This window comes from Hippopotamus amphibius, chromosome 3 (assembly GCF_030028045.1).
Source record: "Hippopotamus amphibius kiboko isolate mHipAmp2 chromosome 3, mHipAmp2.hap2, whole genome shotgun sequence".
In the NCBI taxonomy this organism is placed as follows: domain Eukaryota; kingdom Metazoa; phylum Chordata; class Mammalia; order Artiodactyla; family Hippopotamidae; genus Hippopotamus; species Hippopotamus amphibius.
Window position 1 is genome coordinate 198288387 of NC_080188.1, and position 25590 is coordinate 198313976.

General features: G+C 67.2%; 2 protein-coding genes across 2 annotated transcripts; one reads left to right on the forward strand and one right to left on the reverse strand.

Moving 5' to 3' along the window:
- Positions 1-1440: 1440 nt before the first annotated feature.
- Positions 1441-4729, forward strand: LOC130849071 (uncharacterized). Its single transcript, XM_057727654.1, has 2 exons — positions 1441-1961; positions 3533-4729. Exons 1-2 carry the CDS (start codon positions 1818-1820, stop codon positions 4160-4162), a joined length of 774 nt encoding a protein of 257 aa, XP_057583637.1. The 5' UTR covers positions 1441-1817; the 3' UTR covers positions 4163-4729.
- A 5194-nt stretch (positions 4730-9923) lies between these two features.
- Positions 9924-23658, reverse strand: TNNT2 (troponin T2, cardiac type). The gene is made up of 16 exons (XM_057729025.1): positions 23610-23658; positions 19774-19826; positions 19328-19338; positions 19215-19232; positions 15854-15919; positions 15496-15531; positions 14697-14730; positions 13573-13633; positions 13264-13380; positions 12849-12926; positions 12384-12494; positions 11605-11610; positions 11220-11329; positions 10800-10890; positions 10308-10348; positions 9924-10170 (listed from the first exon to the last, which is right to left on the reverse strand). The coding sequence occupies exons 2-16, from the start codon at positions 19809-19811 to the stop codon at positions 10125-10127; spliced, it is 864 nt and encodes a 287-aa protein (XP_057585008.1). The 5' UTR covers positions 19812-19826; positions 23610-23658; the 3' UTR covers positions 9924-10124.
- Positions 23659-25590: the final 1932 nt, after the last annotated feature.

The window sequence follows — 25590 nt, forward strand, 5'->3', positions numbered from 1 at the left end:
GAGACTCAGCCCTGGCCGGGACAACCTGCCCACAGCCCCTGGGCCAGGTGTCGCCGGCCCACCCCGCGGCCTCTGTCCAGTGAAGCTCCCCAGACTCCGCCTCCCACCTCCCAAGAGGGGTGCAAGGGCCCCCCCACATCCGAGAGCCTCACACGAAGGCCTCTGTAATTGGTGTGTGTGCAGCACGTGTGTGCACATGTGTAGAAAGGCATCAGGTTCGCGTTCCCCAAAGTTATTCCCACAGGAGGTTCTCAGGTGCTAAGTGACAAGGGAGGTCTGAGTTTGGGAAACTCTGGGCTAAATGAGGCTGAACAGTTAGCGCTCTTCACTCAGGAGCCGCAGGCGCTTTAAGTGCGAAGTCGTGTGGGAGCAGAGCGCACGCGAGAGGGTGGGGGACGTGAGCCCCCACCTGGTCTGCCTGCAGGCAGCCAGTCTCAGCCACACTGAGTTCGCCTGAGCCCAGGTGAAGGGAGATGCTGGCATCCCAGGCAGAGGCCCCTGGAGCGCGTCAGCGTCAGACCAGCCGGCCATGGCCTGGGGAGGCCTCTGCCTCCGCTGACCGCGTCCGACGGGGCGGCCTCCCAGGGGAGTTGGTGTGTCCAGCCTTCAGCCAACAGGAGAGGCTGGCGGGCAGGCTGCTGTCAGAAGAGAATTCAGGATGGGGCCCGAGCGGGCCCACGTCATTACTCACAGAATCTGAGAGGCGACACCCACCGCACCCCGCACCGCATCCCCGTCCGCAGGCAGCCTGACCAGCTGACCCGGATTCCCAGCATCTCCATCTTGTCGGGGTTGGAACAGCAAGAGTGACCTCGCTCACTAATTCTCAAGCTGTAACGTGTGTGCGTGTGGCCCTCTGGGATCTGGTTAAAATGCAGACTCTGAGCTTCTGCATTTCCGTCGGCCCCCGGGGTGGTGTTCCTGCCCCCAGGTGGTGCTCCCACTCCCCCCCGTGGTGCTCCTGCCACACTGAGCAGCGAGGTCCTAGCCAGCCCAGGAAGGCTTCCTGGAAGAGGAGACCTATGGGAGAGGGGTGACTGGAAGGAAGACACCAGGAAGCAGAGCTGGGGCCCCAGAATAATAGGAAAGTGGGGAGAGCCTGACAGTGAGGCCATTTGGGGGCCGGAGTTAGAGCGGGCACGGGGTGGGAGGCACAGGGGAGACCCGGAGGCGGACACCAAGACTGAGCAGCCGGCTAAGGCTCCCCCGGCCCGCAGGGAGGGGGACAGCCATTCAGGCGCAAGGCCCGGGGGCCCCACCCAGGTGAGCCCTGATACCCCCACCCCCGCACCCCGCTCCTCCACGGCTGGGGGCTGCAGGGCAGGGCGGGGCGGGCTGACGCACACCAGGCCCATCTTCCCATGACCAGAGGTCCCAGGCTTGGCTTGGGAAGGAGAGGGCAGGAAGGAGGGACGGCCAAGGCCCGCCCTGTGTCCTAAGCTGGGGGGATCTGAGGGAAGGCAGGGAGGGGGTGGGCACCCCGGGAAGGAGAAGGACAGGGAGCACACACAGCACAGTATCCGGGGTGCCGGCGAACGCTCCAGGCCTGCCGCTGCGCCGGGCGCTGCTCCGAGCCCTCCGATCTGATAAGCTCGTTTCCCCCTCGCAACAGCCCCACGGGGTGCCCGCTGACGTCGCCCTGTCTCACAGACGAAGAAAGGGAGGCACGGGACGGTCACGGAGCGGGTCCGTGATCGCACTGGCACGCCTGCGGGGCCGCTGGCTTCAGAGGCCATGCCCTTAGCAACGGGCTCGGGGCACGGGCGGGCTCCCCCCTCCCCGCCTCCCCCACCAGCCCCCGGCCCAGCAGGTGCAGGATGGGGTCTGAGGCCGGGAGGACCACCAGCCGGCAAGGCCGCCCAGTCCCCTTCCGGGGGAAACGCCTTCCCGACGGGTGCCTCCAACCACCCACTCAGGGGCCTGCAGCCCTGGACTCTCCAACGCCACCCGCTGAAAACACGGTGAGTTTCCAGTGACAAATTCTTCAGAGAGTCACATACCAGCCACCCCTACCCCGGGGCGCCGAAGCTCTCCGTCACTCTCCCAGCAGCACGCCTCTCTCTGGCCTTCTGAGAGCACGGGGATGGGTGGCCCGTCCGGTGCCGCGCCTCGACTCCCTGGGGGTAAACGGTCACTCATCCCACGAACAGTTACCGCACCCCGCGTGCAGCCCCGCGCGCGGCTGGGGATTCGGATGGGAATTTGGCAAAAAAGGCAAATCCCCAGTCTCTCAGAGCTTACGGTGAACGGGGACGAGAAACGAGAAACGCGGTGAATGGAGAAAACACACCGTACGCAGAGGGCAGTGAACGGTAGGGCGGGGCAGGGGCCGGGCCGCCCGGAGGGGAGGGCTCAGCAGGTTAGCTTCCGTGCCAGGGATGCCCCCTCCCCAGGAGGTGAGGTTTCCTCACCGAGGTCTCGTTTTTATCTCAAAAAATGGCAAAACTGTGTCCCGGGGAAGCCCCTTCCCTGCAGGACCGTGGCTTCTGATCAAGGCCACAAACGTGGCCATTTTGCTTCTTTCAACAGTCACCTCTTAGTTATGAAGATTCCATCCTAAATCCACCTCAAACCCCGGCTTCACATTCAAATCACAGTCTCCCCCCCCCCCCCGCCCCGCCTCCTGCCACAGGGACAGACTTGGGGGGAGGGGGCCTGGGCTCGGCTGTCCCCCAGGCCCCTGCCCCGCTCCACGCAGACCCCGCTCTTGGGGGTGGAGCTGGGGAAGGGAGGCCGTGGCTCTTCCCTGGTCCCATGGGGGTCAGGCCGTCCCCCCCCCCCCCCCCGGAGCGGCTCCATCAGGGTCTGCGTCATTGTCCGCAGGCTCAGAGGGGCCGGAGGGGACCCGAGAGTCCAGGCGGGCGGGGGGCGGCCCAGACAGCAGACTCGCCAGACTGCAGCTCTGGGCCATGCTGTGCTGTGACCACTTCACTTCAGGGACCCTAAACCGCCCCCAGGCCCCCCCCACTCCCAGCCCCCCCAGCTCTCCACAGTCAAGCCTCCCAAACTGCCCTCTCTTGCCCTGGGGGAGGGGTAGCTACTTGGAGCCTGTCTAGAGCTACAGTGACCCCTCCCCATCCTGCCCCTGCAGCTGGTCCCGCCTTGGCCTCCTTGGATGGGAGACGCCCTGGAAAGGCCAGGCCTCCCCAGCCATGGCGGCTGAGGCCCTGGCCAGAGACACATTCTGTTCCTCCCACCCCATCTGCTCTGGCCCTGGGAGAACCTTGGTCCCCATCCCAGCCCCCCATCCAAGCTCCCCCCACCCCAGCACCCGCACACAGCCCCCTGGGCCCCTTCCTGGGTCTGGGGGTGTCGGGGCGCACACAGGCCGTGTGGCCTGCCCTGCGGAGGACGCCCCGGCGTGTGGCAGAAGCCAGGGCCCCAGGTCCCCCGACCGTGGCTAGAGCAGCTGTGGTGGGAGGGCGGGCACCGCTTCCCGTCCTGGGCCACGGGAGGTCCGGGTGGCGGACTGCGGGCGGCCGCCCCCCGAAGCCCACAGCCGAGCCCAGCCAGGTGTGTGTGTCTCCTGCAGCGAGACGGTCCTGATGAGGGGAGCAGCGCACAGCCCCACCCGCTGCCCCGCCTTTGCCACGACGACAGCCTGCTCTCCCCCGGTGGCCCTGGCAGCTTCACAGCCAACGTGATCTTTTTGAAACGGAAACCAAAGTGTGCCCTCCTGCTGAGAACCCTCCCTGGCTTCCCATCGCGCTCAGAGGCACATCCCCCCCTACCCCGGCCCGGGCCCTGCCCGCCTCCCCGAGTCCCCTCCCCTCCCCTTGCCTGGCCTGGCAGCCCCCCGGGGTCACACCAAGCTCCCTGCCCTGCAAGCCGCCTGCGCCCAACAGCTCCGCCCTCCTCCTCCGGGGACCCACGCTGGCGCCAGCCCAGCCATGGCTCCCACATCCACGCGCATGTGCCTGTGGGCGTGTACCTGCGTGTGTGTGCGCCTCTCTCTGTGTGTCTGTCTCTGTCTACTCGTTGGTTCCACGTCCGTCCGCTCCCGTCTCCCTGGCCTGTGAAGACCTGGAGCAGCCGCCTGCGGCCAGCGAGGACCCTGACGCCCGGGTGCCTGCCGCCGGCGCTGTGCTCGCTGCGTGCGTGTTGGTCTCATGAGAGGATGGATTCGGTGACTGAAGGAGCCTCACGGGAGAGACGCTGGTGACCCAGCAGACGCAGGGCTCACTCTGCTATCGCGTGTGCGGGGCACACATCTCGAGCTTTCGAGACCAAAGCTGTTCTTTTCCTAGTTTCCGTTGCTTGGGGTGGATTCAGTGCTTTGACAACTATACGAGGTAGCGCAGCTACAATGGGACGGTTTCTCCGTATTTTCCCTTCCCGTTAGTATTTGATGCTCAGACGATCAAGTCCTGTACCAGACCCGCTGGACGAGAAGGATGTCCTCCTCCATCCATTCGCCGTGTGTGGATGGACACTGGGGCCCACAGACAAGCAAGCCAGGGCCCCAGGAAGCAGCCAGTGTAGACGGAGAGAGACGAGGAAACCCACGCCCACAGCCGAGAGGGGTGAGGCCAGCGTCCCTCTGAGCAAGGACAGCAGCAAAGCCTCACACGCGCCAGCCAGACCGCCCAGCCGGGTGCCCGCCAGCCGTCCAAGCTTGCAGCAGACAGATGTGAGCGTTACTTCACACACGTTTTCCCAGCGTCAGGACCGCTGCATGTGGACTTTGCACCACCTAATCAGGAATTATTCACATATTTGTTGCCTAAAAATACGGAAGCTATTTCTTTAAAACATGCTTTTCTTGCGTTCTATCAGATACCCAATTTGGTACAAAGCCTGCCATGCAGATAATCTAAAAATCATAGTCAAAACGAGGCCACGCCCTGCACGGCCTTGGACGAGCCGCCCGACGTCTCTGAGCCTCCGCTCCTCCCGTAAAGGGAGTTACTCATGCAGGCCCTGGCGCGGTGCGGGGCTGTGACCGTGCACGGGACCTGCACACGGCGCCCGCCAGGGGCTGACGCGGCTCTGACGTCCCTTGTCGGTGCCACTGCGGCGTGTAAGTCACACCCACGGCTCACCACCTCCCCGGGCCGCAGGAGGTAGGAGACGTGGGCCCGGAGGGGTGGCCACGTCAAGTGCAGAGGGAAAAACCGCTTGTCTGTGACCTCCGTGACCGCCAGGCAGAAATGAAGGGAGCCCTCCCTTCACTCAGCACCCCGCACCATCTCCCAGGCCCGCCCTCGGTGAGCCCAGCACACCTGGCCCTGTCTCAGCACGTCCCAGCCCCAGCCTCCCTCCCCTCCGCCCCGCCCTCCGGTTTCCTGACGCGCAGCCCGCTGCCTCCCGCAGGCGGGCAGCGCCCAGGCCCCGCTTTACGCTTTACTTCACGGGGAAACGGCTTCGGGATTGGGCTCCCTGAAGGTGTGGCTGCGTGGCAGGCCTGTGGGCGTGCCGGCCGGGGGTGGCGCTGCCCCCTGGGCCTGGGCCTGGGCGCGTCACAGGACACGGAAACAACTTTTCCCCGAGTCTTCAAATGAGAGCAGTTTAATTCCTGTAGCTGTGGGGGGGATGGGGGCGGGGAGAGATGCAGGGACGCGCAGGTGGGTGGGCCGAGGCTCCGGGGAGGGGGCCGGGGAGGGGCCGGGGGCGCCCGGGCCCGGTCTGCGGAGCACAAGCCCCGAGCCGAGGGCCTCCCGCCTGGGGCCCTCGGGGGGCGTGGCCACGGAGGCCACAGGGGCTCAGCCTCCCCCCAGGGCTGCTGGGGAAACGGCGACTGGAGCGACGGGCGGGGGAGCGGAGCGCCGGCCAGGGTCAGGGAGGAGGTGGCGGAGGCGGAAGGGCTCGGGACGTCCGGGGGGACCGCGGAGCTCGCTGCATCCTGCTGGACGGCAGCGGCTGTAAACGGTCCCTGGGCGTGCCCGCCACCCCAGCAACGGAGGGCAGCTGGGCCCAGCCCCGCCCGCCCCGGGGCCCGTCTCTCTGCAGTCAGGCTGACCCAGCGGCACAGCGGGGACGGGGCTGCCCCGTCCCCCCCAGCACCGCAGTCGTGAGCACGGGCGGTCCTGGCCGAGCCCGGGGAGGTGACAGGCTGCGCCTCCAACGCCCCGTGGGCTGCTCCTTCCAGGGTCACCTCCAGGCCAGCCTCCCGGTCCCGGACACAGCACCTCCCCGTCTGGTCCCCCGGCTCCCGCGGGGGCGGGGGGCCCAGCCTTACAGGCTGACAGGCAAGCAGAGGGGCTGCTGTTTCGGGGGCAGGGCGGGGGTGGGGGGAGGCGCAGAGCCCGGCCCTGCCCTCCTGCCCCGCGTCATCCCCGGGCCGCCCCAGCCGGCTCCCGGGGCCCTGGGGGCCCTGCAGTTGGGGAGCTTCGGGGTTTTCCCAGCAACAAGGCCCAGGAGCTGGGCAGTGCTGGCTCCGAAGCCGCAGACCCGGTTCAAGCCCTCGGACGTGGCCTGGACCTCTGAACCGGTTTCCCCATCAACAGGGGACGTGGCGTGGGGACCGCGGGCGGTTGGCCGGAGAGGACACACGTAAAGTGGGCAGCACAGGCCTGCAAGGGGGACACGCGAGGGCGTGTTGTGGGGGGAGGGGGGAGCCTGGCCCCCCCCCACCGGCCGAGCATTTCCCAGTTCAGACTGTCTTCCATTGGTCAGGCTGGCCGGAAGGCTGGACTTCAGGGGTAAGCGAGCCCAGAGAGGCCAGTGCCCCTGGCCACGCCGCAGGACACAGACTCCAGCCTGGGCCACCCACCACGTCCGGCCAGCCCCACCCCCACTGGGGCCAGTGGGAGAGCCCGGCCAGGAGGAGGCCAGCAGCCGCCCAGCCCCGGGGCGGGTCCTGCCCTACCCTTTGCGGAAGCCAGGCTGCAGTGTCAGGGCTGGAGCCCCACCTGGCAGCCGGTCCTGCCGCCTCCATCCCGTGGTGGCTCAGCCCCGGGCCTCTGCCGGGGGGCCGGTCAGCAGCGGCAGGTTTGCCTGCCCCCAGCCCCCGGGGTCTCTCAGGGAGAAGGCCTGAGCCGGCCCCAGAGAGGAGAGAGGCTTCTAGGGGCTCCACAGGGCCCGCCCGCACCTGGCCACTGACCCAGCTTCCCCAGACCTCGAGCCCTGGAGGGGGCTGGTGACAGGTCACAGCCAAAGCAGCAGAGACAGCGGCCAACGTCCATCACACACTCGATGGGCAGGGAGCTCTGCACTGGTTAGCACACACGCTCTGCTCCGTTCTTCAGGTAAGGGAACTCAGGCACAGAGAAGGCAAGGAACTTGCCCAGCACTGCGGAGCTGGGACCGGCAGGGCTGGACCCTGACGGGCTCTCCAGCTGGAAGCTCTGGGTTTCAGGGCAAGCAGGCCCCTGGAGAAGCTGTTGTTCTCTTAGCTTTTCCACCTCGGAAGTGGGCATGATAGGAACCAGCTCTGCCCGGGACACACACTGGTGTGGAGAGAGACTCCGGGCAGGACAGGGCAGGGTCTGTGTCTCTGACCCGGAGCCGTAGAGCCTGGAGTTCATTTTGCCTGAGCACGTGGGCGCACAGGGGCCTACAGACCCCCGAGGCGAAGGGTGAGCCCAAAGCAGGGAGAGTGGGGCCAGGAGGCGGGGCGGGCCCGGGGGTGCAGGGGACGCCGGGGGCGGCCGGGGGGCAGGGTGTCGCGGGCAATGGGTCGGGCGCCCCGGGCCAGCTCCTGGCCATCCCCGGCCTGCAGAGTCTGGTTCGGCCCCGCTGCGTGGACGCACAGGGTGACGGCACGAAGCACGAGCTGGGGGGCAGGTGGGCGTGCCCCCGGCACCCCCACACCCCGCGTCCACCGCAGGGTTTCAGGGCGCATGTCGTGGGCCCCCGCTCCTCAGGAGGGACTGGGGGCGCTCACGCCCTGGCCTTGGACTTGGAGGGCCTGCACTCGCTCACTCGCTCCCTGGCGAGCCCGCCTGCCCAGACCCTTGGCTTATGGGCGTTGCTCCGGGCTCTGGGCACACAGGCACCTGCCGGCCCCCGGCCAGAGGCGGCACTTGGGTCAAGGGCAGCGCGCGTCTCACGACGTCGGGGTGGGGACTGGACCCCCTGCCGCAGTCAGAGCACGGCCGGCGCTGCGTGGGGACGGTGCCTGGGGCAGCTGAGGACACCTGGACACCGCGGGACCTCAGGAGAAGGGAGAAGCGGGACCTGGCCTCAGGGAGGCTCAGAGTAAGACAGCCAGGCTGCCCTTGCGTCCACCTTTGGGTGGGGTTTCTGGAGGTGAGACCGCGTCCACTGGAGCAGGGGGCGGTCTCAAGGACACTGTCGGGAGAGACGCTGGGCTCGGGACCGAGACCTCACCATTATTCCGTCCTGCTGCTCTGGGGAGATGCTGGCACACAGGAGGCAGAGCCCTGTGGGGACTTCGTGGTGCCTGGAAACGTGGTGTCCACTTCTGGGCTCAATGCCCCTCTCTCTGGTGTCCGGGGGTGGCAGGACTGAGGGGCCCCATGACGGGGGAGGGGCTGGGACACTGACTCAGCTGTCCACTGGGGATCGTGGCGGGGGGGCGGCCCAGGAGCGCCGGTGGGTCTCCCGGGGAAGTGGTGAGAGCCCCCCATAGGCCCAAGGTCCTGCCACCGGCCTCCCTGCACTTCTGGGCTGGTGCAGGGGGTCCTCCTGTCTCCCACCACAAGTCCCTGGGCTCTGTGAACACGCCAGGCTGGCCCTCGCTGCCTTGTCTGTGCGACCCCTTCCCTCCCTCCCTGCCCGCACCCCCCGACTTTCTCCCCCTCACCCTCTGGGGCCTGATGAGGACACCCTTTCTTCCAGAAAGCCCTCCTGCCTGCCAGGGCCAGGCCAGGTGCCCCTGGTCTGTGCTGCCCCGGCCCCCGTGCACCCCTGCTCTCACGCAGAGCTGGAACTTTCTGTTGCCATGTCTCTCCCACACCAGGCTGTGAGCTCCAGAGGGCAGCAGTGGGCCTGTCTAATAACAGCACCCCTGCCCGGCACGGCGCCCAGCACATAATCAGCGCCCAGGAGATATTTACTGAACGAATGAGTGAATGAATAAGAAATGAGGCCAAGACCCCAGGCTCCGCCCCTCCCAGGTGCCCGGGGCCGTGGCCTCTTCGTCTCGGCGTCTCCTGCATCTACCACAGGTGCTCAGGAGTGGAGGGGCGATGCCCCAGGGACAGGACGTTCGCCCGCCGTGCCCAGGAGGCGGTGTGACTGTGACCGTTACGGGGTCCAGGGGTGCAGAGCAGGGAGAAGCGCACTTGCTCTGCCTGGAAAAGGGTGGAGCCCCTTCCGGGGGGAGGAGTGAGAACTGAGTGGAGGACCCCCGGGCGGAGGGACAGCCTGGGTGGGCGTGAGCTGCATTCGGGGGACCCCAGAGAGCAGGCAGCCCCCGTCCCACACGGCTTCCACGTCCTCTGCCGACGGGACCAGGGCCCTGCCCCCTTCAGCTCAGGCGCCCCGTGGCCCCAGCTCGCGGTTCAAGCCCAAGAGGACACCCAGATGGTGGGGGGGGGGTAGCCAGGGCATCCAGACGGGCCCAGGCCTCTGAGGCCCGAGTCGCCGCCCCCTGAAACCAGCCTCCTTCCCCCTCAAGGGCGCCCTGCCCTCCCGGGAAGAAAGCGCCGGCACAGAGCTATCCCTGGGTGGTCTCTCCCCAGCGCTCGCCTGGGGGCGACAGGTGCCACGAGGGCCTCCCATCACAGCCTCTCTGCTCTGCAGCCCCGGCTGGGGAAACCACAGGCATCCCAGACCGGGCCCTGCGCCGGGAGCAGGCAAAAGGGCCTGTGTCCCTAGGGGTCTGTGTCCCTAAGGACCTGTGTCCCTAGGGGCCTGTGTCCCTTGGGGCCTGTGTCCCTAAGGGCCTGTGTCCCTAGGGGCCTGTGTCCCTTGGGGCCTGTGTCCCTAAGGGCTGCTGTCTGCCCCGCGTCCATGGGAGGGCAGTGTGCCTCAGTTTCTCTCCCTCTGAAGAGACGTGACAGGAGTGCCGTGTGTGCGTGTGGCCTTTATTACTGGCTGGGATGGGCGTGGCGTGGGGGGTCGGGCAGGAGTGCGGCTTCCAGCGGGGCCGGCTCCTGGCCTGTGGGGATGTCAGCCTCTGGTCCCACAGGACCCCAGGAGTCGGGGTGGGCAGGGCAGGGACACGCTGAGAAGCAGGTCCTGGGAGAAGGAGGCTCGGCCTCTGAGGAGGCTGCCCTCTACTTCCAGCGCCCGGTGACCTTGGCCTTCCCTCGGGTCTTGGAGCTGCAGGAGAAGCAGGGCCCCGTCAGACGGGACGCAGGGCAGCCCTGCATGGCGGTGATGGTGGGGGAGCTTTCTGACCCTCCAGGAGAGGAGGAAGGGGGGGGAGGGGCGGGGGAGGGACGGAGCTCGGCGCTCACACTTTCTGGTTGTCATTGATCCTGTTCCGGAGGACGTTGATCTGTAAGAAGAGGAGGAAAGAGACAGTGACGTTGGCACCCTCGGCTCAGGGCCCGGGGGCCGGTGTCTCAGGGTGGGCAGGAGCCGCGGGCTCAGCCGGGCCCTCGCCTGGTATCTGTGCTGCTGGGAGCCCGCCACCTCTCCCTGGACCCCACGCCCGGCCCCGGGAAAGCGCGGAGGAGGGAAGCGGCGGCGTCTCTGGAGGGCACCCCCGCCCCGGAGGCTTGGCCTGCGCGTCCCGGCCCCGCGCGTGCTCCGTGCGCGGGGCCGCTGCCTCACGGACGTGGGAGACCCCGGGGCTGGCACCCCGGGAGGCGTCTGCGCAGCCCCGGAGACCCCTCAGCCCCCAGAAGCACCAGCGCAGCCCGGCGGTGGGCGCCGAGCCCGGCAGGCGGGGCAGGTGAGCGGGACGACGGGGTGGGCGGCAGAGCAGGGGGCGGCGGCCTGGTCACCTCATATTTTTGCTGCTTGAACGTCTCCTGCAGGTCGAACTTCTCGGCCTCCAGGTCGTAGACGTTCTGCCACAGCTCCTTGGCCTTCTCCCTGCGCAGGCCGGGGCGGCGGGGGGCGGGGCGGTAAAGAAGGGCCCCGCCCACCCCCATCCCCGCCCCGCCCCGCCCCAGCCCAGGGCCCGGCCCTCCTCCCCCCAGGCCTGCCGGGGCCCCCGCACCCTCAGGACGGGCCGCCAGGGCCGCCAGGACAAAGCCCCGCCGCGTGGGGAGGGGACACGCCGCCTCCGGGCGCGTGGGGAGGGCAGCCGGGTCGGGCCTCCCCGTCCCGTCGGGGCCGCCGCGGGCACGCGTGGGGCAGCGGCGCCCCCTGGCGGCACACGCGAGCCCCGCCCCTGCCCTCCTCGCCAGGCGCGGCCCCACCTCAGCTGCTCTTCATTCAGGTGCTCGATGGCCAGCACCTTCCTCCTCTCGGCCAGGATCTTCTTCTTCTTCTCCCGCTCCGTCTGCCTCTTCCCACTCTTACGCTCCGTCTGCAGGGGGTGAGGAGCCGGGGAGTGGGCTAGAGAACACCCCTCCTGTCCCCGCACCCCCAGACCCAGCGGGAGAGAGGCTCGGCCCGCGGGGGGCCCGTGCTCACCCGCCTCCTCCTGCGACACCCAGGCCATCGGCCACCTGGGCTCCCGAGGCACGGCCGGGGCTCCCTGGGCCCTGCCTCCCCACGCCTCCCTCCAGCCCGGCGCCTTCCCTCCCGGGGCTCCCAAACGAGGAGGAGGAGGAGGAGGAGGGCCTGAGGACTGGTACCCACCTGCGCCTGCAGAGCCAGCACGGCGAGAGGAAAACCCAGAGAGAAAGGTGCAAACAGCAACAGAGACGGGGAGCGGGGGCACGGGGAGGAGAGGCTTCAGCTGCCCGCTCCCCGGGCGACCTCGGTCCCTGCACATGCGTCCGGGTTGGGGCAGGGGCGGTTTGACCGCAGGACCCTGCTCTAGGGTCACCGTGGCGGGCAGAGGCTGGGGGGCTGGCCCAGTTCTGAGCTGGGGACGTGGAGATCTAAGAATATGTTCTGATGTGTCCGCTGCACGGAGAAAATCAACTTCCCATTTCCCCTCCCCTGGGAGTGGAGTACCTGGTGGAGGTGGACACCAGCACGAGGACGCGGGGCGGGCAGCTCCCGGGAGGAAGCCAGCCGCGTCTAGGCAGCACTTAGCTGCTTCCTAGGGCAGCGCCTCTGGGCCTCCCAGAGCAGGCGGGCAAACAGCCTTAACCCCGTTTTACAGATGAGCAGACTGAGGCTTAGGGTTCACGAGGCCCCACACACGGCGGATGTGCGACGGGCACAGGGCCTGCCGGCTCCACCAGCGCCCAGCGGGCCAGGGCTGGGAGGAGCAGTGGCGCTCTGGGCTCCGCCCGCAGACCCCACCCCAGCCGCCCCTCCCAGGGAAAGCCAGCTGGGCGCGAGCCAGCTCCGGTCTGGGCGCGAGGACTCTGTCTCCCAGCAGCGGCTGGGCACATGTTCCGGGACCCCGCGCACACTCTGTGCGCTGCAGGGGCTCCTCGCGACACAGGGCGCCCCAGGCTCCCCACCTTCTGGATGTAGCCTCCGAAATGCATCATGTTGGACAGAGCCTTCTTCTTCCGGGCCTCGTCCTCAGCCTTCCTCCGGTTCTCCTCCTCCTCTCGCCGGGCCCTCTCCTCCTGGTTTCCGGCAGGGAGAGAGGGGATTAGGGGCGGGGCTGGACGCCCGATTCTGGGCTGGCGCTGGTGCTCTTCCTGGCCCAGCAGAGCGTCCTGAGAGTGGAGGGCACCCCCGGCTCGGGGCTGGTGCTGGAGTTAATCGGCCAGCGAAGAGGGACTGGATGAATGGCGTTGTGACGAGGCCCCGCCAGCCGCAGGCCAGGGGCTCTGGCGACGGGGGGCACTGCTGCGGAAGGGCCCCGCCGGGGGCGCGCTGGGGTGGGGGTCTTTAAACACCAGGCGCTCCTCTGTCTAGCGCGCCGCCCCGCCCCCGACTGAGCCCCGAGGGAGCAGGGGCCGGGCGGGCGCACTCACGGCCAGGCGGGCCTGCCGCTCCTTCTCCCGCTCCGTCCGGATGCGCTGCTGCTCCGCGCGCTCTGCCCGCCGCTTCTCCTGCGGGGTGGGGCGCGGGGGGCAGAGCAGGCTGGCTGTGGGCCCGACCCTCCGCCCGCCTGGCCGCGGCCCGGCGCCGGCCCAGAGAGGTCAAGCCCCGCTGCCGGCCACGCGGCACAGGGCGGGGTGGAGAGGAAACAGGAATCCCAACAGCCCGTGTCCCCGGGGGAACGGGATGGAGGTCACCCCCTCATCCCTCCAGTGATGGGGGTGTGCCCCACGGGCAGGGGGTGATGCAGCTCGGCCCTGCGGGGGGTGCGGGGGGGAGAGACCACCGTGCGGCCTCGGGGGCTCTGGACCCGCTCCCGGCCACCCAGGGTGGGGGCCCGACACCCACGATCCTGTCTTTGAGGGAGACCAGCTCCTCCTCCTCCTTCTTGCGGTTCTCGAAATGCGCTTCGATCAGCGTCTGCAGCTCGTTCAGGTCCTTCTCCATGCGCTTCCGGTGGATGTCCTGGTGGGGGCAGGGCTCAGAGGCTGACCACCCCCCACGCAAGGGGGGGGTCCTGGCCACAGCGCGGGGGGGGCACCGGGGGCCAAGCCCAGGCTGCTGGCCGGTGCTGTGCGCCCTCCGCCCGGGACCCCCCCGCCAGGCGGGCCTGAGGTCTCCCCCGGGGGCCCTGCCCTTCCCGAAGCCCCTACTCACGTCGAAGTCCACTCTCTCCCCATCGGGGATCTTGGGTGGCACCAGGTTGGGCATGAACAGCCTGGTGGGCAGAAGGAGGCGTGAGCGCCGAGCCCTCCCGGGGCCGAGGCGCTGCGGTGCCTGGGTGGGCCGCGTCCTCTCCGCCCTGCAGAAACGACCACGCCCCAGCCACCAGCACGGTGGCACGGGCACGGCGTCCACACGGGAGTCCCCACGCCCACTCGGCACCGGGGCCCTGCAGCGTCCACACGTGCCCTCACATTTACCCACAGAGTAGGAACCACTCACCTTGTTCAAGAAAACCCAAGCTCAGAGATGTAGCGCTTTGCTCAAAACCACACAGCCAGGAAGTAGAGAGGCTGCGACAGGTGACAGCTAGGCTGCCCTCCGGTCGTGGGACCTCCCCAGGAGCCCAGGAGGCCACAGCTGGTCCCCCCAACCCCTCGCGGAGCGCCTCCGGGTCCGGGCGCCGGGCCTCGGTCTCGTCCACCCCCCGCCGTGTGGGGCTGGGCTGAGACTCTGCGGTGTCCGCACCGGCAGGGTCAGGGAGGGGCTGGCGCCGGCTGGGCTCGTTCCAGACCATCCCCTCCGGCAGGAGGGCTGCTGCGTGTGCTGGCATGGGTGGCATTCCCGAAACCCCCACCCCACCCAGCACCCAGAGCCCCCAGGCGGTGTCACAGGTGTGGCCCTGTGTGACTGAAGCCGCACGCCGAGGCTGACACGCGTTCACTGCTTGCCTCCCTGAATTGTCTTCCCTCTTTCCCCAGGGCCCACCTCAGCCACCAAGGACAGTGTCCTAGCTCTCCTGTGGGGTCGGAGAGGGTGTCTGCCCAGGGCGACCGCTAGTCCAGCCCTTTCCTCCAGATGGATGTAGTGCTGACCAGGGCGGGGCACGGAGTTGGGGACGCAGTGAGGGTGGACTTCAGCCCCCAAGGCCCCCACACACCCGCACACCCCAGCAGCAGACGACAGAGACTCTTGTGCAGTACACAACCTGTACAACCGTGCATGGTGGTCTGCGCCTGCCGCACCCCCAGCCCGTGCCAACGGTGCCACCGTGCACTTCGGTCCTGCCCCGGCCATCCAACCTCACGGGCCCTCTGCTCCCAGGGCTTCGCACTCACCTGGGCTTGGGCTTGGACTCCTCCGTCGGGCCATCTGAGGAGGAGAGCACAGGACCACGGGTCAGGAGGCCTGTATCTGGTCCCACCCTGCCTCGATGAGCCAGGCACCTGTGGGCCTCCGTCTCCCCATCCACCTGTGGGTCTCTCCCGGCCCTGGGTTGCAGGAGCCCCCAAAGGACTAATCTGCAGGGCCGCAAACCCCGAGCTCCCTCTCGGAGCCACTCCCCGGGATGGCTTGGGGATACACGCACAGCCCTCTCAGCGCTGGCCTCAGTGAGCAGGGCTCCGGGGCACGGTCCCTGGGGTTCCTGGCCCCAGAGTCCCCTCCTGAGTCTCTGATGTCCCCAGACCCCCTGGCAGCCCAGGACCGGGTAGCTGGTGATCCCAAGTCCCACTGGCTGCACCCCTGCAGAGGCGTGACCGGGGCCACATGGGCCCCTGGCGAAGGCCGCAGGCCAACAGTGACCACAGCAGTGACCCACCCCACGGGCCACCCAGGCCTGGGATCTCATCCCCCAGACGCCACAGCCTTGAGTGGCTCACCCAGGAGCCTCGTGTGCAGAAGTGGCTGTGGCCACGGCCCTGCCCAGGCTGGGCCCTGGACATCGGCCCCTCTCCCCCTGGGCACCACCGAGGCAATTCCTCTGGAAGGAGGAGCCCAACCTCCAAACACACATGGTCGCCGAGTTCTGTCCTCCTCCACCCCCGCCTCTCCCCTGCCTCCCCCGAGTCTCCCCAACAATGGCTAGAGGGGCTCCCGGTCCCCCAGCACCTCGTCCCAGTGCCCAGCAGGCCTCACCTTCAGCCTCCTTCCCTTCCTCTTCTTCTCCATCTTCTAAACAAAGTGTGAGAAGTCAGTAAAGGTCCTGGTTCCAAGATCGAGCCCCCTGCCAAGAGCCTCCCCCAACCAGGTCCTCAGCCAAGTGTGCCCTGCGGGAGTCTGGGGTCCAGGAGCTGTCTGTCTGCACCCGCCCGGGTCCAAGACTGCCTGGCACGAGAGGAGCACGTGGCCAGTGTTTACTGACGGGCCGGCCGAGGGCTGAGGCCCGACAGGACGCACAGCCGCCCAGGCCGCAGCGCTCCGTCCAGGCGGATTTCTTGCTGCCGAAGGAGTGAATCTGGGGCTCTGGCCACCCTCACCCCGGGCGGAGCCTCACCTTCGGCGTTGGCCTCCTCAGCCTCAGCCTCGCCTCCAGCCTCTTCTTCCACTGCCTCCTCCTGCTCTGGAGAAGCAAAGCAGACACAGTGAGCACGCTCATGCCAGCAGGTGCGGGGGGGGGCCAGGGACATCCAGGTGCCCGATGAACGTGGGGGTGACACGTGACAGACAGAGGCTGCTCTGCTCTTGGTTTAAACCAGAATCGGCAAACTATGGCCCGGCTGGCGCCCAGACTGTTTCTAAATAAAGTTTTATTGGAGCACAGCCGCAAGCCTCGTTCCACGCGGCCCAGGCTGTGCTCACGCTGCCGCAGAGCTGAGTGGCTTCCACGGGGACCAGGAGGCCACAACGCCTAAAACACGTCCTACCTGCTCCTTCACAGAGAACGTCTGCCCAGAGTCCTGTTTGCAACTTGCCTCTGGGGCCTGGAGGCCCGCCCTGTAGCTGGAGGCCCTGGGGGGGCCAGGCGGGTGCCAGGCGGCACCAGGGAAGGCGTGGGGGCTGTCTGCAGGTGCCTTCTGTCCGACTCAGCCCCCCTCCCCACCCCGTTCCCCGACGCGGCACCGCAGGGCTCGGGGGAGCGCCCGGCCCGTCCAGGACGCGGGCCCTGGAGCGCCTTCGTCTGTATCTGAAAGGCACCGAAGCAGGACTGCGTGCGGTGGAGGAGCGGCCCGCACCCGGACGCGGGCACCGTCCAGAGAGTCGGGGCGGGGGGTCTGTTTCACCCACTTGCTTGGCAGGGCGTGGACCCTCCCTGCGAGGCACTGGCGTGGATGGACAGAGGTTAGACGGCGCGGCGCCAGCACGGGGCCCTGCCTGCAGCAGGCGCTGCTGATGTCCTTGCGGGAGGGCGGACACGTGGCAGCCGCCGGCGGGTGGGCGGGGGGAGCCTGGGGGTGGGGGAGGCCAGCACGGAACCCTCGGCCGCCACCCTCGGCTTCCGCGCCCCCTGCCTCCGCGCGTGTCCTCGGTCTGAGTCCTCCCTGAGGCCCGGAGAGGCCTCTTCCCTGATCCCTGCAGGACCCTCACCTCAAAGACGACCCTTCCAGAAGGGGTGGGGGGGGGGCTGGCCAGCAAGGACCTGGCCAGGCGTGGGGCCCACCTTCCGGCCATCTTGTTAACACCTCTCCCACCCCGCGTGAGGCTTCAGGTCCCACCTGGCCCAGGGGGCCCCCGGCACCCCCTGGAGGGCCCCCCGGCCGCCTCCGCACCCTCAGATGTCACGTTGAGAAAGTTCCTCCTAACATTCGGGCTGAGTCTCCCCTGCCCTGCTCCGCCCCGGCCGCGAGGAGCACATTTTCAGGCTGACATCACGTCCTCTCTGCCCGGGCTACTTCCAGCCCCCCGCCCCCTGCCCCGCCCCTCTCCCGATACCTTGGTCCCCAGGCCCCTCCCACCCCAGCCACCCTTCCTGGGGGCCCGTCCACTCAGACGGAGGGGCCAGCACAGGACACTGTGTGCAGCAGGGATGGACATCCGTCCCCTCTGGAGCCTGGACTTGGAGCGGGATGAGGGACTGACCAGACTGGACCAGCCCCCACCCCAGCGCGGGGAGGGTGCAGCGCGGGACGACAGGCAAAGCCGCACTACTGTCCCGTCCTCTCTCCAGGCCTCCTCTTCTGAGGTCCGCGAGGGGAGAAGCAGGACAGGTTAGCCTGGGAGCCGGAGGACGGGGCAGGAGAGGAGGGCGCGGTGGTGTAGGCGCAGGTGTGGGCGGTGGAGCCCCAGGCCCTGACCCACCACTTCCTAGCGACTTGGGAGGCCCGCTCTGGCGGCTTCCCTGAGCCTCAGGGTCAACAGAATGGACATAACTGTACTCCCTTCTCAGTGACGCTAGGCTGTGCCCGGCCATGGGGGCACCCAGGGTAACAGGCCAGTTCCTGCCTCCAGACCGCAGGGCCTCCATCTCCTCTCGAGGGGACAGAGGCCCCAGAGTGGGAACAACGCACTCCCGCCAGACGCCTCCACGTCCCTACCCCGAAGGAGCCTCTCGGGGACCCACGAGACACCTCCAGCAGGGCGGATGCTACAGGGACTCAGCCCACCACAGCCCAGAATTGTGGTTAATTCACAGCCGAATCCTACTGTGTGTAGCAGGCAGATTGGTGCCGCGTCCAGAGTCTGTGGCTCAAACCTCACCCCCCAAAGCCCATTGTCAGGAGCTGGTAAATCCTCCAAAGCAAAGGAAAACCCACCGTATGGAGAGTCTGTGCGGGAAACACAGGAGAAGGCGGAGCTCGAGTTTCGATTCAAAAAAGATTCAAATAGCCTCTGACCTGGGCGACGCTCCTTGAGAGCGGACCCCGAGCTCCCCCACCCGCGCCTCTCTTGTGAGTGTCTCTGTCTCCCCTCTGACAGGCACCCCTGGAACAGCCTCAAGTGTGCAAGGGACCCCCACCTTCCCCAGAAGAGCCGGGAACAAGGGGCAGCTCCCGAGCCCCCCGGCTCTCCCCGGGACCTCCCAGAGACCCTCCTGCCGACGGCCACGCGCCGCGCGCCGACACGATGCTTCTGAGGACCTGCTGAGCCTCTGAGGAACGGGCTCCGTCCTGTCTGGGGTGCAGAAGCCTAAGGGCCCCAGGGCCACGCTGGGCCGTCTGGGGGCGCGGTGGGGACGGAGGGAGGCCTCTTGACCCCTTGCACGTGTCAAGCACTCAGGAGGAAGGGAAGGTTAGGTGCTCCCAGGGAGAAGGGCACCACGCTGCGGAGGGGATCGTGACGGCCAACAAAGGGCAGGAAGGGAGACGCTCCCAGGGTCAGAGTGGCCCTTCGCCAGGTCGCCCTCTTCACGTCTATACGACGGGTCTCAGATACCTGAACACCTTCGCAGTCTCATTTGGAAAAGTATTAAATGGAACGTTTTGAGGTGTGATCATGGCACCGTGGTTGTGTTCTGTACAGAGTGCTTCTCTTTCAGAGGTTCATGCCGAACCGCGGAAGCGTGCGGTGCGGGGAGGTCTGGGGCCGTGTGCTCTACAGTGCCGACCGGAGGCGGAGCAGGCGAGACAAGGAAGGCCCTGGGCTGATGGTTGATGCGTTGCGTGACGGGTGCAGGAGGGGGTGCACTGTTCTACCTGTGCTACTTTTATGTGCATTTAAAACTTCACGTGGTAAAAAGAAATTAGAGGAAAAAAGCAACAATAATTAATTGGGAAAAAGCAGTGATTCTGTGTGAACAAGCTGGCGGGCGGCAGAGCCAGGTTTCAGGCTTTTGCCCTGAGCCCGGAGCGCCAGGGTGAGGGCGGACCCCGCTTAGGAGCCGGGGCTGGTGGAGGGTCTTTGCTCAGCGGAGAGCGAGGGGCGGGGACCACGTGCTCCCCCCACTCCCGCCCCTCCTGCCGCCGCCCCGCCCCGCGTACCTTCCACAGCTCCTTCCGCTCAGGGGAGGAGGCGCGAGCACAGAGAGGAGAGGAGAGCCGGCCGTTTCTAACCAGGCTGTCCTTCTGCCCAGCGAGCCAAGGCGTGTGCTTACCTTCCTGCTCCCTGCGGCGCCAGGGGAGAAGCTGTCAGGAGCACGGCACGCCCCGCACGTGCACCCCGCACCCGCACCCCGCACCCTGGCCTTTTCCCGACGCGGACCCCAGTTTCTACCCTCACTGGGTCCTAGAGCCGGCCCGCCCTGCCCACCCACACAGCCTGGCCCGGCCCAGCCTCTAGTCCAGCCGCCTCCCATCCTCCCCAGGAAACCGGCTCAGAGGCTGGTCCCTGTGCTCGGCCCACCCCCTCCACCCGGGTCCGAGTCCGCACAGGCGGGCACAGCCCCTCCACCCTCCATGCCCAGGAGGGAGGTCCCCGGGGTCCACGCCGGGCCTGCATCCGTGTGCTCCCTGGGCACCCCCTCGCTGCCAGGAGACGACTGTTTGGCCAGGTGCACGAGGGGACGGAGGGGACGGCACCGCGACAGGACCCCGTACTCACTCCTCGTACTCGTCCACCGCCTCCTCCAGGTCCGACATGGTCTCCACTTCCCTCTGGAGAGAGAAAGAGTCAGGGCGCGTGGACGGCCGGGCCCGCCGTCCGCCCGAGACTCCGCCCTCCCGCCCCTTACCCGCCCGGGACCGCAGCAGAGCCCGCGCCCTCCTCTGTCGGGGGCACGGCGACACCTGCTTCACGTCGCGGGTCCCTGAGCAGGGCTCTAAGCCTCCCCAGGGACCAGGGGGGCAGCACCCCCTCCCCCGTCCACGCGGTCTCCCCCGGGAGCGGCCCAGGACGCGGGGACGACGACTCGGCCCCAAGGGGAACAAACGGGGTGCAGCCGACACCCCAGACGACTCTCCGGGGAATTACTGGGGGAGGAAAAGCCACGGCACGTGGTTCCATGGACGTAACGTTCCTGACATGGCGAAGTCATAGGAATGCACAGGTGGTGCTTCCCGGTCATGGGAGGCTGGGGCCGGTGGCGTGGCAGGAACGGCGCATGAAGCACACCCGCTGCGCAGCCCGAGCGCGGCGGTGGGTCCTCGGGCTGACACAGGCTAACACGGGAGGCAATTTCACACGCGCACACACTCACACACTCTCGCACACTCACACTCACTCTCGCACACACACCACACACTCGCACACACCTCACCCGCACTCTCGCACACACTCACACTCACTCTCGCACACTCACTCATACACTCACACTCATGCTCTCAGTCACACACACGCTCACACTCTTGCACACTAACACTCACTCTCACACACACACACGCTCACACTCACACTCTCGCACAACACACACACACTCTCACAGTCTTGCGCACACACTCACACACTCCCTCACACTCACACACACTCTCGCACACTCACACTCACACACGCTCACACTCACACTCTCACAATCTCGCACACACCTCACACACGCTCACACTCACACACTCGCACACTCACACACATTCTCGCACACCCTTGCACTCTCACACGCACACACGCACTCTCGCACACTCATACACTCACACTCTCATGCTCTCAGTCACTCACACACACTCTTGCACACTCACACACACACACACACAGAGTCAAGCAGAGCAGGGAATCCAAGTAGATCATGGATGGAGCTTCCGTGTCCCGGCTGTGATTTGCACCTGATCGTGCAAGTGTTCCCCCCGGGGGACACTGGGCGGTGTGCTGGGGCCTGTGTCATTTCTCACAACGGCGTGTTAATCAACCACTGTCTCGATAGAGAGTCTGACTCAGTGGAGGTTCTCCGGGGAATTGTTCATTTTGAGATTCTCCCCCCACTGCACTAGGAACAGAAAATCAGGACTTGAACCCTTTTCCATCAGCTGAGTGTTGGGGAAGTCTTCCCAAAGCGGAGACAGAGCGCCCGCGTCCTGGCTGCCCTGCCCAGGGGTCTGTGAGGACCAGGCTGACACTTCCCTGCGATGACGGGGAGAAGCCAAGGGAGGGGTGGAGACTGACCGTGAGACTGATCTGGCTTTGAACGCTGGCTCCATCTTGCATTTGCCTGTGACCTTGGAGAGGTCATTGACCTCCCTATGCCTCAGTACCCTCTCCTCTGAGGGGGAGAAGGGCGGGGTGATGCGAGGCCTCACCTGCACCCAGCACTGCAGCCACCACCTCCTGACTCAGCCTGCGGGTGACGGGGGCACGGAGAGCAGGGCCCACGCCCCAGCCGCCTGTCTCTGCACAGTCCGCTGTCGTGGCCAAGACCCACCCCAGGCACCCATCTGTGGACGTGAGGCGAGCCACAGCTCCAGGGCATGGCGTGATGTCCTCCACAGAGCAGCCCCTTTGAGGCTGAGGGGTTCTGAATGAAGTTCTGCCCTGCGGCCCCTCTGCGAGGAGACCCCCTCAGACCCAGCGCCGCCGCAGCCTCGGGCTGGCTGCTCTTCGGAACCTGCCCCAGCGGCCCAGTCCCGCCGGGTCAGGGCGAGGTCTGCAGCGAGCCAGGCCCTTCCGCAGCCCCCTCGCTGGGGTCTGGAGTCAGTGGGGCAGAGAGGGCGGCACTGGCCTCAGGGAGCTTTGGACAGAAGCTGGCTCCCCGGTGTGAGGGGGCGTGGAGGTGAGAAGGAAAGTCAGATGTGTAGGGTGTCCTGCGGAGACGCACCCCGGAGGGTCTCCAAACGCAGCCTCATGGGGAGAGTGGGGGGGGGGCAGCCCCAGCCCGGGGTGGGTGGGGTCTGCCAGATAAGCACTGCCTGCAGCCCCGGGGGAGTAGCCAGAACCCACGGCCTGAGAACCGGGGAGCCCCTCCCTGAGCCCCCCAGGGTGGGAGGAGGGTTCCCAGGGATGGTGCCTGGGGCTCAGGGTCTCTCTCCTCTCCTGCCCGCCTTCCCACCGGCTGAGAGCCACCAGGCGCCGCCGGAGACCTCCCCCTGCCCCTGCGGCACCAACCAGCTCCTAAAAATAGCCTGCCCGCCAAGGCCGGGGCGGGGGGGCACTTTTAGCAGGGAGGACGCAGCCCAGACCACCGTCCAGGGGACTGGTGACCGGAAGGCAACGGGCCAGGGCAGGGCTCCAGCAGGGAGGCAGTCCAGAGCCCGGCAGGCGAGGCACCAGAGCCCACACCTGAGCGCTCACCTGCCCCCAGAGGCTGATTTCTAGCCAGCCTCCCTCACAACCAAGAGATCACCTCTCTTGGGAAGTAAAGCAAAAACAATAGAAGGCAAAAAGAACGCTGGCCACGTGGTCCAAAGAGCTGGGTTTATAACCCCACGTTTGCGGTGTGGCCTTCGTTGAGCCGTTTAACCTCTCTGGGCCTCCGTTAACCTATCTATAAAAGAGAGGCATGCGGGCCCCATCCCTCAGCCCTTGTCCCCTGCATTCAGCTGGCATCTTCCTGAGCCTGCAGCTGTTAGCCCACCCGCAGAGCCGGGCCGGGGGCAGGGAGTGGGGGGGGGGGCAGGGGGCAGCTTAATCCTTCCCGAGAGACGGAGGCCTCGTCCTGTAAGACCCGGGTCGGAGGAGGAGCTCGGGGGGTCAGGTGCTTCCCAGCTGCGCCAGCACAGGGATCCAGGTAGCCCTGGCCCCAGTGTATCTTCAGCGTGCCCAGGAGAAGAGGAAACGGTTCTCCCCCCAGAGCTCAGAGCAAGGGCTCTCCCTGGGGGCCCCGGGGGTGGGGAGCCGCGGCCCTCAGGGTGAACCCTCTAACCCCGTGAGCTGCGTTCACCCCCGTGAAAGGGTCTCCCCACGGGGGGTCTCTCCCCGTTGCTCAGCCCGTGCCCTGTCCGGGCCGGGGTGCCGCACGGGGTCTGGGAGGTCAGATGAACTCCGCGTCTGCCTGGAGGGGCCTCCAGGGGTCCCCGGTCCCTGCTGCCTCAGGACAGTTTCTGAATTCTGGGGGAAGAGAATTGGGTCACGAGGACCGTGCTGACCAACGTGGGTGACCACGGCCTCACTCCGCTCTCTGGGAGTGGAGAAGGCCCTGCCCGGGAAGGCTCAGGGGCCCTCTGCCTCAAGGGGTTCCCCGTGGGTTGGAGCATCATGTATTTAGGGGCCCGGAAGTTATCTATCCCTCCCACCAATGAGGCACCCGAGGCCCAGGGAGGGAGAGCCACTCGCGAAGACTTTCCGGCCACACGACCCTCGGGGGCAGGTCTAGGACGCACACCCGAGTCTCCACCTCTCACGGCGGGCCGGTAAACCTGTCTCAGGGTCCCGTCCCTGCAACACCAGCTTGGAAGCTCCCGAGGGAACGGGGGCCCCTCCCAGCTCCGACACCCACTCAGAGCGGACACGGGGACTCGGGACAGAGGAGCCAGGCCACAGGACACCCCTTCGCTCTCTAGAGTCTGCCCGCGTCTTACCCAGAGCGGGAGCTGCCGACGGACGACGGGTCCTGCGGTGTCCACGCCGCCGCGCTCGCGGGGTCTGGGTGAGGGCGGGGCGGGGAGAGGGCTTTAAGCAGGCGCGGGCGGCCCAGGAGCCAAGCCCTGCGGTGGAGGAATGTGTAGCCGGAGACAGCCTGGGGGGCAGGGGGAGGGGGAGTGGGGGTGTTGGCTGCTATTTTGGAGGTGCCGGGACAGGGCTCAGGGAACACGCACCCCAGGCCATATAAGCCCATGTGGTCGTCCAGCTGCTCAGATAAGCTATTTAAAACCAGGACAGATAGGCAGGGGGCAGGAGGGAGCCGGCGTGTAACACAAACCAGCTGTCCCTCCGGAGAGTCCCGATAACGCGGATGCCAGAGCCCGGGAAGGCAGGCTGGGGGGCGGAGGGCACGAGACACTTCACCCCGCTCCGGGCGCAGAGGCAGGGCTTATCTGAACGTGGCCGAAGGGATGCTGAGGTGAGGACGGCTCCCAGGCCAGGGGCCGCTTCTAGCAGGACGGGCGGCCTCGGCGGGACACAGGCTCCGCGGGCATCGGTGAGGCGTCTGCACAGTGGGTCTTCTCCTTGCCCCCCAAACCACGTGCAGGCCCTCCCCCTAAGCCTGCTACAGGGGGCAGACTCAAGGTCGAACTTGCAGCCAAGGAGGAGGGTTCTCCTCAAAGAGGCAGCTGGTAGAGTGAAGGGGCAGAAAGGACAGTTGATGTTCACCCCACGATGGCTTTAAAATTAAGCAACGCGGGACCGTGAGCTGCTAAAGCCGCTAGATTACGAGGCCCAGGGGGCCAGCGCCGGGGCTTCGGTGGCTGCCGGCGTGTATGTGGCTGCCTCGGGAACCACATGCCGCGTCCCCGCCAACGGCCTTGCGAGGGACCCCTACGTGCGCCTCCCCCCACCCCGCTGCCAGACTTGCCCCGTCACTCAGCTGCACCTGTGCTTCCGTGGTCCCCGGTGGCCTCAGAGCCCAGCGACCTGATTCCCCACCTCCAGGCTCAGTCCCTTCACACGGCCAGCAGATCCGGGGCGGGGCAGGCTAAAGCCACACGCCTGCGGCCAGCAACCCAGGGACAGTGAGCGGCCAGGCTGTGGTGGGCAAGGCGGGGGACGGCCACCACCTGCTCTCCCGGGCTCGCCTGCCAGGGCCCAGCCTTGCTTTGTGTCCTGGCCTGGAATCTCCTGGAATTTAGGAATTGCTTTTCCTAAACCCTCCCTTAACTTGAGCGACTTCAGTGGGTTCCTAGTAAGCTCAGCAACCCTTCAAACGGGACATAATTTCCTTGCCCGGATGCCTGGGAGAGGGATCTGACTCCCTACGGGGAAAACCTAGTAGGTTGTTGGCATCCATGGACGGACTGTGTGAGGCTTTCGGTAAGTGTCCTAAGGTGGGGATCCGACGCGGACCGCGTAGGGCAGGCACTCAGCTGGCGCGTCTAGCCACCCCCCAGCAGCCACAGCTGACCGGCCGAGGACGCTCCGTCCTTGCAAACAGAGGTAAAGTCACCTCCGCCTGCGAATGGCAGGGAGGAGGGAAGAGAAAACATGGTGCTCGGCCAAAGTGTTACCAAACGAGCAGATACTGGGACGGTGCTTGCAGATCTGAGGACCCGCAGGAGGCGAGGCTGCCTGTGAGGTCCTGGGCCTCCAGGCAGGAGAGCAGGCAGGCAGAGCCACGAGTGGGGGGTGGGTGGGGGGACCTGTTCCGTCCCTGGAGGGAGCGGCCTCACCTCGAGGGACCCCCCCCAGCTCGTCACCCAGTCGCCCCCAGGCTGCAGGCTCTGGCCCTCATGCGGTCACCTGCTGAAGTTGCCCTGGGCGTGTGTCCATCTCCTGGTTTACAAGCTGCTCCCCGCCCCCCCACTGGGGTGTGTGCAGGGCCCTCGTGTGTGGGACGCATGAGTGCAAGGGGCTGGGAGCCACGGGGAGCTGTCCCCCGCGCCCTGCCCGGCAGTCAGCCCGCGA

What these genes read in the sequence shown, in the direction of transcription:
- LOC130849071 (XM_057727654.1), top strand. Translation starts at nt 1,818, where the DNA reads ATGGGGTCTGAGGCCGGGAGGACCACCAGCCGGCAAGGCCGCCCAGTC. An exon ending in CGCCACCCGCTGAAAACACG is followed by an intron (nt 1,962 to 3,532) that starts GTGAGTTTCCAG and finishes TGTCTCCTGCAG; the next exon opens with CGAGACGGTCCTGATGAGGG.
- TNNT2 (XM_057729025.1), bottom strand. Translation starts at nt 19,811, where the DNA reads ATGTCGGACCTGGAGGAGGCGGTGGACGAGTACGAGGA. An exon ending in GAGTCCAAGCCCAAGCCCAG is followed by an intron (nt 13,634 to 14,696) that starts GTGAGTGCGAAG and finishes TCTGCCCACCAG; the next exon opens with GCTGTTCATGCCCAACCTGG. An exon ending in TCTCCCTCAAAGACAGGATC is followed by an intron (nt 12,927 to 13,263) that starts GTGGGTGTCGGG and finishes CCCACCCCGCAG; the next exon opens with GAGAAGCGGCGGGCAGAGCG.